The sequence below is a fragment of the Tachysurus vachellii genome, chromosome 15, assembly GCF_030014155.1.
Source record: "Tachysurus vachellii isolate PV-2020 chromosome 15, HZAU_Pvac_v1, whole genome shotgun sequence".
NCBI lineage: Eukaryota > Metazoa > Chordata > Actinopteri > Siluriformes > Bagridae > Tachysurus > Tachysurus vachellii.
The window spans coordinates 13,818,183-13,835,853 of record NC_083474.1 but is presented as its reverse complement, the minus strand read 5'-3'; the positions used below and the strand labels follow the sequence as shown (position 1 = coordinate 13,835,853).

The 17,671-nt window shown below is 37.6% G+C and overlaps 1 protein-coding gene across 1 annotated transcript in view; it reads right to left on the bottom strand.

Moving 5' to 3' along the window:
* Positions 1 to 1,908: 1,908 nt before the first annotated feature.
* cog6 (component of oligomeric golgi complex 6) overlaps positions 1,909 to 17,671 on the bottom strand; it is a 45,421-nt gene continuing 29,658 nt past the window's right edge. The window contains exons 9-19 of the mRNA XM_060888073.1: positions 17,512 to 17,640; positions 16,002 to 16,093; positions 15,412 to 15,476; positions 14,391 to 14,482; positions 14,189 to 14,306; positions 12,210 to 12,341; positions 11,310 to 11,477; positions 10,766 to 10,873; positions 5,761 to 5,814; positions 5,394 to 5,473; positions 1,909 to 2,631 (exon numbers count right to left, since the gene is read on the bottom strand). Coding sequence (XP_060744056.1) covers positions 2,484 to 2,631; positions 5,394 to 5,473; positions 5,761 to 5,814; positions 10,766 to 10,873; positions 11,310 to 11,477; positions 12,210 to 12,341; positions 14,189 to 14,306; positions 14,391 to 14,482; positions 15,412 to 15,476; positions 16,002 to 16,093; positions 17,512 to 17,640 — 1,186 coding nt within the window. The 3' untranslated portion in view covers positions 1,909 to 2,483. The remainder of the gene's footprint in view (positions 2,632 to 5,393; positions 5,474 to 5,760; positions 5,815 to 10,765; positions 10,874 to 11,309; positions 11,478 to 12,209; positions 12,342 to 14,188; positions 14,307 to 14,390; positions 14,483 to 15,411; positions 15,477 to 16,001; positions 16,094 to 17,511; positions 17,641 to 17,671) is intronic.

The following is a 17,671-nucleotide window of genomic DNA, read 5'->3' as shown; positions in this document are numbered from 1 at the left end:
ACAAATCTCTGTAAGCAACTGTTACAAATCAATAAATGTGAGTGCAATTAGTTTAGCTAAATCGCTATCTGAAGGCAGCATCAACATGTACACCATGTCCAGTCTCCTCAGGAGACTTTGTGTTTACAGAAATGAACATAAAATCAAGCAAACTCTGCAATAAATGGAGGAGCTTGAAAGCCTTCTAAATGAACATGTGGACCCAGCAAAGTACTTGAAAATATACCCTGGCAAAGCCGATCAAAGTTGTTAAATGATAATTTCGAGACTCTAGGTTTATTTAACATAGACCTTCAGTAGCAAATCTTCAGCCAGCTTCTGTAGCAGATCCTCAGTTGTGGCTTATCACCCTAAGAACTGAGAGGAACTAAAAGACCCACACAGCATGACAATGCCCCTGTGAACAAAGACAAGGTTGATGTGGAAGAACTCCAGTGGCCTGAGCTCTGGAAAGTACAGACTGCAAACCAGACCCTCTCATTTGACATCAATCCCTGACTTCAAGAATGCTCTTGTCCATAAAAGAATTTCCACATTCTATAAGCCATATAGTGCAGACTAGAGTTCTTGGGGCAACTAACAAAGACATATGAGTTGCGTCTCAATATGTCAAAAACAAAATGGATATGTCTTGTATGTTAAACAATGTTACGTGAGGTGCCAGTGTGAAACAAATCATAACTACCTTAAATCGTCTTACTTACAACTTTTACATTTAAGGCATTTTAAATTTATTAGCCATAAACTACCCGTTAATGGTTAATTATTAAAAATGTAACAGCTGGTGATATTTTCTCTTCTTAGTTGCTTATTTGAATGTTTTTAAAAAAAAAAAGAAGAAACTTTATACAGCTGGACTGTCCTAAATTCCTTCATTCTAATTGAATACCTTTGCCTAAAATTAATGTGAAGGTGTAACAATTAACTTAAAAATAAACGTCCCGTATAAATTTGCCTCTCTCAGATGGATTGTACAGCATTCCAGAGCACTTGGTGTGCTTGCCAAGATCAGTGTGCTGAGTGGAGTTTAGTGGGGACAACCAAATGACATCATCGCCTTCAACTCAGAGCCAGCTTAAATAACACGACAATGGTTGTAACTTAATATCAGTGGATAATACCAGTGATATCTGGCAACCAGTGCAAAAGTAACAACATTCTCTTATATATAGGCCAAAGGAGAGAAAATATGACAGCTAATTTTGAGAAAGGTTTGATTTTTACAGTAACTTGATCAGATCTGGCGTATTTGTTTCTGCCGCATGGAATAACGGTGCAATAAAACAAACTGTGTTGCCCTGTTTTGCTGAAAAACACCACATTCAGCAACACTTGTACTTTCCTTGACTTTTGCTTGACTGTGGTTTTTTGATTGGGCCTGGAGCTAAATTGCAAGGCATGTGAATCTCGCTAGAGCTCTACAAACTGCAGGCATAACGGGGAGAGTCCCTGTACCACAGCCATGTGACTTTCTTTCCCAACATTAACTCCACATGAGATGCTATATGTCCTCAACTGCTTCCCTGTAGTCATCTGCTGCACCCATTGCCCCTCTTGTCCTGCATCTCTGCCAGGGTTTTACACTTGGCCTTCTTCCACTTAGCAAAAAACATTAACACAAACTTCTATTATTAGTCAGAGTGTAACAGCCTTTTTTTTTTTTTACTCTGCTTTTCATCAGCTAAATATAGACGTTGAATGAGGCCTGGCAGGCATTTTGCCTGTAATTAAAGGATGGCGTGACTAGCAATCAGGCATGACTAGCGATCATGACAAAAGCACCATTATGTGAGAGAATCTATGCTAGTGGTCGCTGCCCCGGCTGGTCAGCCACAAAATTTCATTTAACTGTCTCTTTTATAAAGAGGCGAAGGAGGGAAAAAAACAAAACAGCAAGACACCAGTGTGTGCATATTTGGATGCATTTTAATGCAGTTTAATTAATGAGATGAAAGGCAGAACTGTTTCTGGTTACAGAACTGGTGTGTGTGTGTATTTATACACAAACAAAAGCCATAAATGTTTTTGCATATAATATTTAATACAAATGACATTTGTGTGTATTTGCTCATTCGTAGTGTGAAAAGGATCTAAAGCTTTTTCTTTCACGTTTCCTGGCAGGAATCTTCGCTCACATTGAGAGGAACATTTTATTCTTTTTTCTTTTGTTTTCCCTCAGCATGAGTTGTTGTCTCTCCCTCAGACAAAGTGTTTTACCCACAACAGTGTGGGGGTAGAAGTGGAAGGACACTCAGAGGGCTTAAAAGTCCAAACACACGCACACACAAACACACACGTATATACACACATACACACACAAGGTCACACCCCATCCCAGAATCTACCTCATATGTCTCGTATAGCAGCCTGGCCAACATATGGTACCTGATCCTCTGGATATCCGTTTTTGTGTGTGTGTGTGTGTGAGAGAGAGAGAGAGAGAGAGAGGGAGAGAGAGCGCGCACATGCTTGTATGCCGGGGCTCAGGACAGCAGGGTCTGTACCTGCTGAGGGGATCTGTGTAACATGTTCTCAGGTTCTCTGTAGCCATTAGCTGGATTGGTTACGGCGATGTACACCTCTCCATACGCACGACACACCAGCTCTGTAGACTGCTTAAAGATCTGCTCTCTGGAAACAACAAATCAATAATCAGCTGTCAGTTTTACTAAATGTTCATCACTTTTTACATCATCACCACCTACTGTAGCATTAGTGCTATAAATGGCAGGTCGATGTTAAAGAAGTAGCAATGGTTCCTGAAATACAATGTTACACTAATCAGCACAGCTCTTCAAACCAGTTAAATATGGCACAGCATACTCCAAGTACACACTTAGTGCATACTCACTTCCTTCTTTTTCATTTTAATGGGCACCACAGCCCCTGAAACATCCAAGGCTGGAAAACACTTGAGCAATTGTACTTTTCTCACACTGAAGTCCTAGATTTACTATTTGCACTTTAATCAAGTATTATTTAAATACTTGTCCTCATACTCAAGTACATTTGCAAGACAAAAAAAGTCACTCTTTACTACTCACCTTTTCAATTTGACCTTCTAAGTGCTTGTTGAAATTTTCAAATGACATGCAAATGGTTCTCTTGCCCAAATCAGTTGTATTTTCACTTTGTTAAATTTGTTTCTAAACCTTAAAATTGTTATTAAACCTGATTTAATATATTAAATCTTTAAATATTAGCTAACCGACAAGGCGAGAGAAAGTTACGCAGTATCCACATTTTTACATAAAACTCGACACCTTTTGCCGTGAAGGTGCGTTAGACTCATGCCACTGGATGAATCATGCTTTTTTATTCCTACTCCATCATCTAGTAGTTGACGTCGGTAGTGAAACGTCCCGGTGAATTGTTATGCAATCCGATACGGCCTCACTTCATAGAGAAAAAGAGTTGAATCGATTCTTAAAATGTAGTGAATTATATTGCATGGAATTATAAAATCTACCTTTGATTGTTCACCCTTTTTTTCTAAAGCACACTGATATTTGGCAGAAAGATAGCACTAATCTCCCCTCAGTACATGAGGCCAATCATAGGTGAGTGTAAAGGTTGCAGTAGGTGATGCACCATGTACCAACTGTGCTAACTGTAAACAACATGGACTGATTGACGCGGCTGGTTGAATAAGCACACATATAGTGTGTTCAACTGAGCACTGACGCACACTTAGCAGAAAAGTCTAACAGTGCCACCTGCAGCTCCCTGAGAGCTTAGCTGCTGTAGTAAAAAAAAAAAAAAAAAAAAAAGAGAGAAATGAGCAACTGAAAAGTACATTACTATGAGCAGTTTTTTTCCAAAGTTTGGAAATGTACAAACTGAAATGCATAATGCTCTTGTTTGTCCCTGGATTTGGAATAAACAATCCACCTCTAGTTAACTCTTTAAAAAAGCCATGTAGAGTCAAGCTACATGTAGCGGTTATGTGTAGGCGAGCGAGACTCTGTGCTTCTACAAGGATAGAGAGAGAGAGAGAGAGACAGAGAGAGAGAGAGAGAGAGAGAGAGAGAGAGAGAGAGAGAGAGAGAGAGAGAGAGAGAGAGAGAGAGAGAGAGAGAGAGAGAGAGAGAGAGAGAGAGAGAGAGAGAGAGAGAGAGAGAGAGAGAGAGAGAGAGAAATGGACCAGGGGATAATTAGCTGTGGTTAGCCCATCCACGATTCCATTTCCATTAATAGAGAACATTAACCTGAGGCACACTGAGTGCTCCTCGGCCCTGCTACATTTCCCAGTAACAATGTGACTCAGAGAGTCTCTCTTTTTCTCCCTGAAAGAGCAACACCACACTCAATGCTAAAAGCATACTCGTGCAGTGAAGGCGAGTGGGGAGGCGGAACAGATGCACATACAGTCTCTCTTGGTTACCAGACTATTTGGTGTCTATAATGGGAATCATCTTATGTATAACACCAACAGAAAACCTTGCATCCAAAAAAAAAAAGAGAAAAGAAAAAGAAGAAAGAGTTGCATGTACCAATACCAGCACTATATTGAACAATGCTAATAAACTGTCTGCCTGGATAAAAGTAATTATTTAGAAATCTGGCTTATTAATTGTTGACCAGATTCATTTTTGTGCTTTGTGTCTTTGTGTCAATATTAGGACATTCGAGGGCAGAGGTCGTCTACTGGAGGACGTAGTTGAAGAACTAGACGTGGAACAAACCAAGCAGTTAGAAACTACTGAAGCAGAATTGATAAATGTATTAAAAACTAAAATGGCAGACATGAACCCATAGAGACAATAAGTATCCCTTGGGAATACTCAGACACTTGCAAAGTCAACGGACCACAATTTTTATAGAAAATTCGAGGAATTATTTTGGACGTGTCATTTTATTTGGAACTATTACCCTTACCGTAATAAACAGCACCAATACTGTCAGGAAGGCAAGTTACCAGTGTCAAAGTATTTCCAGTTTTAGTTGCCAGTTCCACTCATTGGGTGTAATTTAGCTGCAGTTTCTGGCCAAACTTTTAATGTTTGAAGTGCTGTTCTAAGTAATTCCACAAGCTTTTGTACTGGACTGAGGTTTGTTGTCTTTTAAAACCTGTGAGAGTGTAGCAGTGTTCCATCTTTTTACACACAACCATCTTTTAATGTTGATGATGTGTTCTGCTTGGACATGAATGAAAAGTCTGCCCATTAACCAATGATGTGGTTTTATACTAAAAAACATTTATCCAGGTGTACAACCTTAGGCACTGCTATTAGTGGACTTAAATCGCTTTCCGTCCAAGGAGCCGATCAGTTCAATGCTGAAAACGGTACAAAAATTAATCGTCTACTGAAAACAACTACACTGCTACAACTGCAGACATTCAGAAATGGAAATATCTGTGTATTGTGGTGTAGGAAGAAGGAAAGGCTCACTTGATAGCTGCACTGAGGAGGAAGTTGAATTGAGGCATCACGAAGGTGTCAGGAGACGACAAGTAGCGATCAAACTGGACCTGTGCGTAAAGAAAGGGTCAAGTCTACATAAAATAACAATACACGTTCCAGACACGACTGTAGGTCTAACTTTAACAGCATTTACTGATACTCATGTGGTAAAAGATCAAAAGCACTTTGGACATTTTTTTTTTTTAAATGGTTGAATTTTTCTCTCTGGATCATGAGATTTTTTCTTTAATAGCATTTTTAAATAAAGAACATATAACTTGACACAGCTACATATTGTGTTATATTTATAATGCAGTGAGAGGATAATGATGTGATATTTTTGTATCAGACCCACCATGGCTCCCTTCAGAGACGAACTGTCCATACTTGAGAGGTTGGATAGAGGACCCTGAGAGAAAGAGAAAGAGAGAGAGAAAGAGAGAGAGAGAGAGAGAGTCTATGTTCAGGCATTGATCTGATTTGAGCATAAACGATTTTCTGCAGTCTGAATAAGATTTGAAATCACATCAAAATGTGGCTTGAATTCGATTTGATGATGAGATTAAATCTGACCAGTCATGTCAGATTTTATGTTTTCTTCAGGGCATTCAGTGAATGCTATTCTTAGTGTCTAATATTTGGGGGGAGAAAAAACCCAAAAGGAACAAAAAACATCCAACTATCCATCTTCTGAACTGCTTATCTTACATAGTTAGACGTGGAGCCTGGAGTCTATCCCAGGGGTCTCAGGGCACAACCCATCACACACACACAACAATTTAGAGAGGCCAATCTGCCTACAATACATCTCTTTGAACTGGGGAAGCGACCAAGAGGTATACATGCACACAAGGCAGAGGTGGGAATCAAACCCCAACCCCGTTGGTGCTAGGCAAATATCCTAATCACTAAGCAGATAAAAAAGAGAAACAGGGACTTCAGTGGAGAACTAACAAAACTTCAATTTTAGTTTTTTTGGTTCAATCCAATATCTATTAATGATTTGTATAGCTTGCAATTTTATTTGGATAACAATCAACACTCATATGGCAGCGATATAGAAATTCAGATATAGTTTTAATTGCTAATGAGAAAGCCAAAGAAGACAGTGGTAGGAAAAAAACTCCCTGAATGACATTAAGACCCCTTGAGAGAAACCAGACTGAAAATACAAGCCAGCGTCTACCAAGCGACACCTGTAGAGATGTCTGTGAAAATGTGTTTCAGAATCTGAATATCATTAAAATAATAAACTCTATAAATAATTCTGTCTCTTAACAGGAAACATTGAAGGTTAAGTAACAGCTTGAGTGGAACTGTTGTATGGTTTAAAACCTAGTGTGTTAATGCAGAATTCAATTTCTGTGGTGCAGTTTCTATAAATATATATTATATATCTTATATATAAATATACATTATTACATAGGCTTTGAACGAGCCAATCGGATTTCAGAACTGAAACCATCTGTATTACAATTGGATCGTCACTACAGTCATATTTTCAATGGAATAAAAATCACCTCTTGGATGTTTAAGCTCCCGTGTTCTACATATAATCACCTAGCTTCCACTGCCCCACATCACTTTGTTACCATGACAACCAAAGTGGCTACAAGGGTAAATGTGTCTATAATCCAAATGCACCAATGGGGTTTGGTAACTTGGTACCAAAAGTAACATTACAGTATATAAAATCCTTTAAATCTGAGAAATAAACCAGATTTTCTCTGCTGTCTGAACATCGACCAAACACATCACTCATCAGCAAGCAGTCTGACCACAAAGATTCACAAAGCTACAGCTGACCAAAAAGCCTCAAGAGTAGAGCAGACTGATTACTGACATTTTGTAAAAAAAAAAACAAAAACAAAACAAAAATACCTAAATCAAAAAATGCTAATGCACCACAGATACAGTATATGGTCAGATAGTGTAAGGCTTTAAAAGATTAGCACCTTCTGTTAAATCGCCTACAGTTAAATGTCTGAAAAATAGATTCTGATGAAACAACTTTTTCCAGCCAGATTCACAGAACATTTTTGTTCTTAGAAGTCTGAGTAATAGAGAACGGGAGGCACCAGTAATTAATGCCAAGTGTTGACAGAGAAGCCTCTGAAGCAGGAGGCGAGACAGTTGTGTTCTGCACTTGTGGACAGCAGGTGTCTTGAGAGAGTTAGTCACCCTGCAGCCTCTCATGGGGGGAGTGGGCAGAGGACTGGCAAGGGAACAACCAGACTGCCCAACTGTGCCAAGGCCACTTTCTCTCTCCCTCACTTCGTCTTTTTTCTTTTGCCCAATGCTTTTGTTCCACTCAAATTTTCAAGAATATCTCGGTAACAACACTTTTACTCTGAAAAGACAAACAGTTCTGTAATGATGAACTTGGTGCAGCCAAGACACTAAACGTGGAATTAAAATGCCAAACACATGGATAAATCATGTGACTAACAAAATAGTTCCTAGTTTGTTCCTGCTGCATTCTTTAAATTAGGAAAGAGCGAAGACATGCCAACAGTAACATTCCAACAGCGTTGCCAACATCTTTATCTATCTTCCTGATTGCTTCTGAATGAAAAAGTGTTTTTTGAGTGTTTGTTTTTTGTTTTTGTTTGCCAATCAGACTTATTCTAAGTTAGTTCAATGCTGCTTTCTTTTATCTTATTGTACAGAAGATGTTGGTTGATCTTGTAGAACAGAAGCTTTAACAGCTGTTTAGCAGAGTTGTATATGTATCTTCACAAAAGCTCTGTATAATCTAACCTAATAATACAATCTTTCTAAAATCATGTTACCTAATAAAGTAACTGCTGATAAGGGGCGGTTGTCTGTAAGGAGACGCCAGCATTTATTAACACTCAGATGTAAAGCTGATCCAATCAAATTTCTACAGGTGGAAAGCCTAAGGATGGAGGACGCTGGAGGCACTGCTTGGTTATTCGGTAATAATAATGATAATAATGATAATAATAATAATAATAATAATAATAATAATAATAACAACTCATAGCTATTATAATAGATACAGTGAGTGATAAACTTATCTTATATAAATCAATAAATTGTTTACATGATAACTACAAAGTGGGTTACAAGCATGTAATATGTATTTTTTTTTTAAACAAATAAATCTATAAGAGTTGCCAATCTTTGGTTTAGATTGAATGTGATTCAACTTTACTGTCATGGTGCAGAGTACAAGTACAGAGCCAATTAAATGAAGTTAGCACCTTACAAGAGTTGGAAATAGTTTTATTAGAGCTCAATGTAAATGACTGAATACGAGGTCAAATAGAAAAGTACAACACAGGTTTATTATACAGAAATTAGATATATAAATAGTCTATATACTGAATATGGCCAATTAATAGAAGGTGCAAATGAAGCTGTGTAAACACCGGGGATGAATTATACAGAATAAGGAAAATCATAAATAAAACAGTTAAACAAATTGGTTTTATAGGACAATGATCATCTTCGGGTGATAAACAATAACTCTACTTCACATCCTGCTGCATCACAGCACCACATTTTTGATTCTTTTCCTATAACAGAATTCCCTGTCATTTTTATTCTTAATTTAATGATGATATGCTATTCTGTAGGTATCAGTAGATTCTCATTGTTGATTATTGATGAAAGTGTTCATCTTATCTAACATAATACTCATACCTGGCCTATGGTCAGTACAACCACACTGCAATATCAGGAATTTTATTAATACTTCTACATTGCTCAGTTTTTTTGGACGAATATATGAAAGTGACGTGACATACGGCTAAGTACGGTGACACATACTCAGAATTTGTTCTCTGCATTTAACCCATCCAAAGTGCACACACACAGCAGTGAACACACACACCGTGAACACACACACCGTGAACACACACCCAGAGCAGTGGGCAGCCATTTATGCTGCGGCGCCCGGGGAGCAGTTGGGGGGGTTCGGTGCCTTGCTCAAGGGCACCTCAGTCGTGGTATTGCCAGCCTGAGACTCGAACCCACAACCTTAGGGTTAGGAGTGAAACTCTCTAACCATTAGGCCACGACTTTCAATAGTTTACTGATTAAGCTAATAATCACTAATAATCACTGTCTGTGTGGCTGCAATTAAAAAATAAATAAATAAATAAAATATACAAATATACATACATAAATAAAAGAACAACAAACTCCATCACTGCATCAAGACAGAGTAAGAGGGGAAATGGAACTTTGTTTTTTTAGATGTATGATAAATGAGTGCATAAGGTCATTTATTTCTCTTTCCTTCCAGCCTTTACAATCTCAGGTCATTTCCCCAAGACTTAAAACTTGAGATGAATATGGTTCTTTCAGATCTATTAATAATAATAGCTTTACCACAGTGTATCCATGGGAACAAGGTGTAACAAGAGGCTATTTTAACAAAAGTGACTATTCCTGTAAAACGAAGAAAAAAACAGACAGAGAAAGGAAAAAAAAAAACAACACGAGCCTTGAGTGAGTGGGACGAGCTCCAGTTGACAGTGCACTGATTATACACAATATGATGGCCATAAAGTGAGCTTTAAATATAATGAGGCAGAGAAAAGCTTTACTGCAACACACACTGCAAAAAAGCTTTTAAGCCTTCTCTATTCATCTCTCTAGGGTCTACCTGAAAAAAACAAGATGGGACTTTTTTTTTTTTTATATAAACATACTGCTTTTTAGTCGCAGCACTGACTGATCATTTGGAAATGATAAAGAAACCATTACAAAGAAACATTACTGAGAATAAAAGCAGGCACGGTTTACGAGATTGATAAGCACAGGAGCAGGTTTAATGCAGTGGATGTTAGACTTTAATTCATATGAAAATGTACTGTATATATACCTGTTCTTGGAAATAAATGAATGATAAATTGAATTTCAACAAAAGGGCTATGGCTTAGGTTTATCTTTAAGAAATTGTTCCTATCATGTCTGATAGTAAGCCAACGCACTGGCAGTAGTTATCAAAATCATTATTTTAACAGCCATCTTTCATGAAGGTGCAAGTGAAATGGGGGAAAAACAAGGAATAATAATATACAAAATAAAATATTGCTTTTTTTATAGACAGTAGCTGAAATGGACTTATGCGTTATTAAGATTCATGATGTAATCTTATCTATGCAACTTTTTTGCAACTTCAGATCATATAACAAATCCACAAAACCAGTTAGACCCTTAATATGATTAATTAAAAATATTGCACTGAATTCTGGTTTTGAACTCTGTAATAAGGTCTGTAACGATTTCCGTCCCACTTAGAAACATGCATATAAATAAGAATGTATACCAGTTTAAGTTTAGCCACAATAACATTTAAATGGGATGAGCAGTAAAGGTTCACTTACCTGCTCGGTGCTGTGCTGCTGTACGCAGTTGTATATGTAACCGAGCCCTGCTCGTGTCAGTACATAAGACGCCTGCTCATTGATCAGAGTGTCTAAATGAGCCTCGATCTAATTAACACGACATTAGACAAAGAAAAACAAACATTTACACGCATGAAACTTCCTATCTGTTAACAGCTGTGTTATAGCCAGAGATCAAGGGCTTCATGAAAACAGCTTTCACACAGGTAATGTCACACTGACAGAGCTTATATACATCATTACGTGTGTTTGCATCTTTAGTTGTGTACTGTCTAACTAGAAAAACTAACCAGTTAATTACACTAGACTTGCTCTTGTTAATAACAAGTCTATAAACAAAGATTATTATTTATATATAATTACAAAGATTAACAAAATAAAAAACCTCCATTTGTTAAAATCTTGCTCCCATCTGCATTTGTGTTCATTTACAATGCATTATCTCCAAATATAATATTTGTATTTACACTAGAATTGAATTGTTAGATTCAGATGCTTTAAATATACAGTGGAGAGAGTATACCTGGAACTCGAGCATTTCTAGCCGTTTGTCTGTGAACTCAAAGAGCGCCAGAGTGGTTTTCATCATGTATAAAGAGTTCACCATGTAGGTGGCCATGTCCGCTGTGCCCAGGTTGCTGGCCGACACGGTGCAGAGCTGCAGCAGGGGGTCCAGGATGCACGATAACACCTGAGAACAACAAAGACAAGCAGATCATTAATTAATGTATTTGTTTTATTGTTGTGTATTAAATAGATAAAAAGCATTGTACCATTCGACTTTAACACGCTCATTAGTTGCCTTGTGCATTTTGGGTCACTGTACTGCTTAGCGTGGCGTCACACTGTACATTTTGGTGTAGTAAAATCCTATACTCTAAACCATTATCTATTTAAAACAGTCTTCCTAAGTTGTGGAAATTATTAAAGCAGCTCCTAAACTTACCAGTCATTCACATGTGTTCGAAAAATTCTACCCTGTCTCACAAACGAGGCCTTAGATTGGCTGTCATTTTCTTTCCGCTCCACTTTTTTTTTTAACCATGTCCATCAAGTTATGTTTACTGTAATTGTTTCCTGCCTGTAAAAGCTCACACCACAGCTCTGCAAGCTCTCGCCACTTTTAGCCTGTTGTAATCTGGCCTTCTGTTATGAAGCAGGATGATGAGAGGTTTACGACTTGTGGCGAAGCCTTTATAATTCTACTGCTGAAATAGTCTATAAACAGCAGATTGGTCTTGTAGTGTAAGATTGTTGAGTGCAGGGTCAGGGATAGCCCACTTAGGGTCCTACAACACTGTTACTGCTGCAGTCCTAAAAGAGCAAAATTCCCATGAGAAACAACAGTGGCTGAAAGACTTAAAGAAGAATATGTATTAGTAAGCTGTGTCCAAGGTTGTGACATTTTCAGTGTGTTTTTAACCTGAGCGAAGTCTGCCTGCCGGGCATCTAGAGGGAGAACAGAGGAGTCATGTGATGCAAGCACTTCCCTTAGGAGAGACAGTGTCTGGGTAAGAGATGCTGTGGGGCCCAGGTCAGGAGGAGGCAGCTCCACCTGAACACACACACACACACACACACACACACACACACACACATATACAAGTATGAGAGAGAACACATTAAATATTTAACACCTGTTAATAGGAAGTAAGTAGTTCCATGGCGGTGGTTTAATTCTTCACAGATTAATCATTTTAATCTGATCAAGCATTTTAAACAATTATCCTACTAACGTGCCATACGGTAAAACTGCTATTTTCTCCTTTACGTAGATAACAAGTACATACTAAACATTTTGCCGTTACTCTTATTTGGTACAACTGCAGTTCTTGCAAAGAAAAAAATATGTTGTTTTCAATTTTATTACATTTTAAAATGAAAGATGACATTTTCCAATTTCCATAGATAAAAAATTGACAGAATTTAACTGATTATTATCAGTACTCTTTATATACAGTAAATATATTCTATTAAATGTTAGTGTCGTTTTTACTAAATGCCACTTGCCCTCTTCACACATTTGATATCTGCCTAACATGAGAGAGTGCAATGAACCCCTCCAGTGCTTACTAATAAAAACTGAGCTATTCTATCCATCTCTCCCTGCCAGCCAGCCCTGCCTTCTCTGAAGCATCTAATGGAGCTTATTAGCTCTGGCCAGCGTTCCTGGCACCTGCCACTGGCCCCTGATATGTAACCTCCCTGAGCCTGAGCTTATACAATTAGTGTGCTGCTAAGGTGACGATTCTCTCTGTAGAGTGGCGAGACCACCTTGTTGTTTCAATTGATCGACCTGTCGATGAAACCGCCTTACGAGGAAGTCCGACCGTGTTCCTGATATTTTGGTGGTAATTTAAGAGGCGCTGGTGTGAGGTGTGCTGTTTTGTTGCCTGGTGTATTCGTTTAAGCTGAGGTGTGTGGCCCTGCTGTTTACACGGTACACGTTCTTCTGAGGTTATTGAACTCAAAGATTTAGCAATAACAGATAAGACAGATACTACAGATCTTTTGTAGCCTAGAGCTCTGATTCAGATTTTACCTGCTGTATTCTAGTTTGCCTGCACTTTTTTGTTCATGCAACACCCAAACATTATGTATATACGTGTGTGTGTGTGTGTGTGTGTGTGTGTGTGTGTGTGTGTGTGTGTGTGTGTGTGTATATATATATATATATATATATATATATATATATATAAATGGCTGTATATTAATATGTTTTAATGATACAGCTTTTTTTTTCAATTTTAATTGATCTACATAGAAAAATGTATAGGATTAAATAAAGCATTCGTGATATTTCACATTAATGAAATAACCGATTCTGATTGGTTAGAAGATTCTGATTCGTTTTCAATAACATTAAATGACAGTAATTACAAATGCAAAGTAAATCAAAGGTTTATATTGAATGTGTTTATTTAAGTCATTTTATTGATTCTCTAATAAGAAACTAATAAAGAAGGACTTGAAATGTTAAAATAAGGCAAATAATAAATGAATTTAGCAAATGATTTGGCATTTAACAAAGTTATAACTGTTAATATGGGTCTCTATCCGAGTCTCTAATATTAGTGCTTCATAACATTCCGTATGTTTTCTTGGTCAGTTTCTTGTAACTGCACACCCCAAATTATAATGAATCCTTACATGACTCCTACACAAACATTAAAAAGCCTAATACCAGTACCTAATATTCTCAAATTATTAAACCTGCATTTCAATCCATATCTTATAAAGTCAGTTGCTTCTAAAACATTTTTAGACTCCATCATCCAGCTTATTTTACCACAGAAATACAAAGGTTTTTCCGCTTGCTGTACCAAACAGTTACTATGATACTATACATAAAATGAGAAAACATGATTATAAACAAGCTCTAATTAATGACAGTTTATTTACCTTGTCCATAAGCCGGCTGGCATGAAGACTGAGGCTGTTGAAGAACATCTTCTTACTAAGAACCTGCATCTCCTCTATAGTAATCAATAAAGACGCAACACTTGTGCCGATGATCCCACTGACAGTAGAAGAGAATGAAACAGAGTGAGATTATCTGTTCCAGCAGGTTAAGTGTTAAGTGCATCTGTGGGTCCTGCTGTACCTGATGGTGTGGTGGTAGAACTTGAGCAGGTTGGAGAGTTTGTAGAGCAGCACAGCTCCTGGTTCTGCTACTATCACCTGTTCAATCCTCACCTGCATGAAAGACATGAAGCCAGGAGCATTATAGGAAAGAGAAAAGCTTCCAAGGTTGTAGAAATGTAATGAAGTGAAAAGAGTGTGATAAGTTTGACATGGGGGCCATTTTTTCTCTCTTGAAGTGAATAAGAAAAATTCTGCTTTTCATGTATCCGAGAACCTGCAATGCACAAACACCTGAAGACTTTCCTGTCAAAAACCCTAAAGTTCCCTTTACCACTGACTGTAACGACATGCTCACACTAGAGACAAAAAATTAAACACACGTCTGCTCACTGAAAAACCTCACATCCTCTAAGAATAATAATAATGTTTATTTATTTACAATTCCCTGTTGTTATTAAAGAAATCATAACGGATCAAAACAAGTGCATTAACATAAACCTAGCAGCTGGTGCAATTATTAGAATCATGTATTGTATTGTATTGTATTGTAACGTACAGTACACTGCAATGTGTTCTAAAGTCATCATGTCTATATCCAACTACCTCTGAAGGCTCCATACTTCACAGTGAGACCTCTAAAGGCTTTTTGGCTTTGAAAGGCTTTGAAAACTGTCTGAAATGCACAATAACACAATTTGTCAGGGCTAAACTGACACAAAAATTCATACAATGATATAAAAAATGGTGTTCAGTAGCAGTGAAAACATGATTTTTTTTTTTTTGTTTTTGGTTACAGTTTCTTCTCTTCCTTCTTCTTATCATTTTCTTATGTAGCATTGCTTTGTTCTGTACTTGATCTCAGTTTATAAGGTTTACTCCCCAGTTCGAGTGACTTTTAAGCATAAATACAGCACAGGGAATTGTGTGTGCAAACTCCAGTCAACCAGTCTGAAAAAAACACCATACAAAACAGTGGGAAATGAACTGATTAAACTGCAGATGTAGTGCCCATGTACAGCACATGAACCCAATTCCATCACCTTAAGTGGTCTACACACTCCTTCAGTGATGTGGCCAACAATCTCCTGCATGCTGTCCTCTACACCTGTGCAGCCAAACACACATAAGACATGATTACAGCTTACGCATACTGTGCTTCTTATTAACGCATGCTAATGACGACATACATCATACGCAAATAGCGTACAAAGATTTTTAATTAAACATAAACGAATGGACTCGATATTTAATTAGAATGTAATCGAAATAATGAATTATTCACATTTTAAATAAATTCTAAACAAAAAGTATAAAACAAAAGTGCTCAAACGTATGTGATGAACGGAAAAATATATATATATATATATATATATATATATATATATATATATATATATATATATATATATATATATAAAATGGATATTACATAATTATTATATACTCATTTTATAAATATATATTCAAGTGAAAATTATATTCTAAAGAATGAACTTGCTCTTATTTTCGGATAAGTTATTTTTGGAAACTTATTTTCAAATGTCCACAATTCTTTTCGATATGGAGTGATACTGTAGCTATACTGTATTTTTGAGCTATACTGTGTTTATAAATCTTATCGGTAATGTACCTTGCCCCGTATTTTGTTTGAGCAGAGCCTCCAGATGCTCCTTCTCTGAGGCTGTGGTCTGGTGCAGCCATGCCAGCATGTCCCCTACGTACCTAACACATCGCGCGCACACACACACACACACACACACACACACACACACACACACACACAAAAAACATTACACTGTTTGGCCTCATTGCCAAGACCTCACACTAAGCCGCTCAGGTTTTGTGTATATTTGGCATGTTAGTGTTAAAGGAAGATAGCGAACAAACCAAATGTCATGAGTCTGTGGCTCTCAATGTAAACTATTTTTCAGTACTGAGTAAGAAGCTAAAGAAGGACCTTTACCTGAAAGCTGTATTTCTCTAAAAGAAATTAAACATTATATAGAGTGGTGGTAAAAACTGGACAAATTAAATGGTCTTAGGCCATAAAGAACAGCTTTATTGCCTCTTCCCATAAATTCTTTAAGTCTCTGGAAAGATAAACAACATTCTTTCAAAACGGATTCCCTCAATTGGCGTTTTGTTGATGGTGGTGAAGAACGCTGTCTAACACATCACTCCTGAATCTTCCATAAGTACTCAGGTCATCATCTGGTGACTGAAGACCACAGCAGATGATTTAACTAATTTCTACTCTCCGTAAACCATTCAGTGAGCCCCTTGTACCCAGTGGGTGAGACAGGGCATACTGGGATGTTCCATCATAGGGTAAAGGAGATCCGTCCAAAAAAGAAAAATACATGTACTGATGTGCAGTGACTCAAAGCTGTCATCAAAATACCCCAGAAATAACCCTAATCCTAAAGCCAACATTTCCATTTTGTCACCCATGTGTACATTTTCAAACAAACATGTCTATGCTCTTGAACAAAACAGGTGACCCTCAGTAAAATAGGCATTAGTAATTGGTGTCTCCAACACAACGACGTGTTACTACATGACATCGATATCTAGCAGCTTTTCATTACACTAAATGTTTTTTTTTTTTTTTTTTCTTTTTTACCAGTGAAGATCTGCGTTTCTGAACTGTACATCTCATTTTCTCAGAATTCTGCTGAGAACCCGATGTTCCCTCACTGTGAGAAAACGACTCAGAGACTTTCTGAGTGGAAGATGTTAGAAGAGCAACAGGATGGCACGCTCGCAGTATCCAGAAATCCATAGATCTAAACGTCTGCCCTTGCTCTGAACCCCCCTAAGCTAACTGATTCCCTGAAGAAGACCTGAGGATTCCCTGGAAGAAAATCAGCTTGCTTTTAATGTCTTTATGGGTCTGAATTAAATTTGTTACTTTAGAAAAGAAAAAAAAGGCTGGAATGAGGATGAGCGCTGTGTGTGCAATGTAATGAGAGATGAAGTGGCTTTTAGCGCTAAATGACAGCGTGGCCTTAAAGATGACCCTTAATTAGCCGTGAAACAACTGGTTTATGTTTTGAGCTGAAAAAAGCTATTGGGTTTTCAGTGTGCTTTTGAAAGGATAGGGAAAAGGTAATTGTGCACATTGTATCGTTGTGCTTTACCTCATAGGATCATGTGAATGCATTTCTATTGGTCTCGGTGTGCCCCCTGGTCCCCCTCGTGTTAGTGCGTCGATGAAGCCACGGACCACCGCGCTGCGCCTCGCCGTTCCAAATTCATCCAAAGTGTATCTGAATCAGAGAGAGAAGAATAAAACATTGA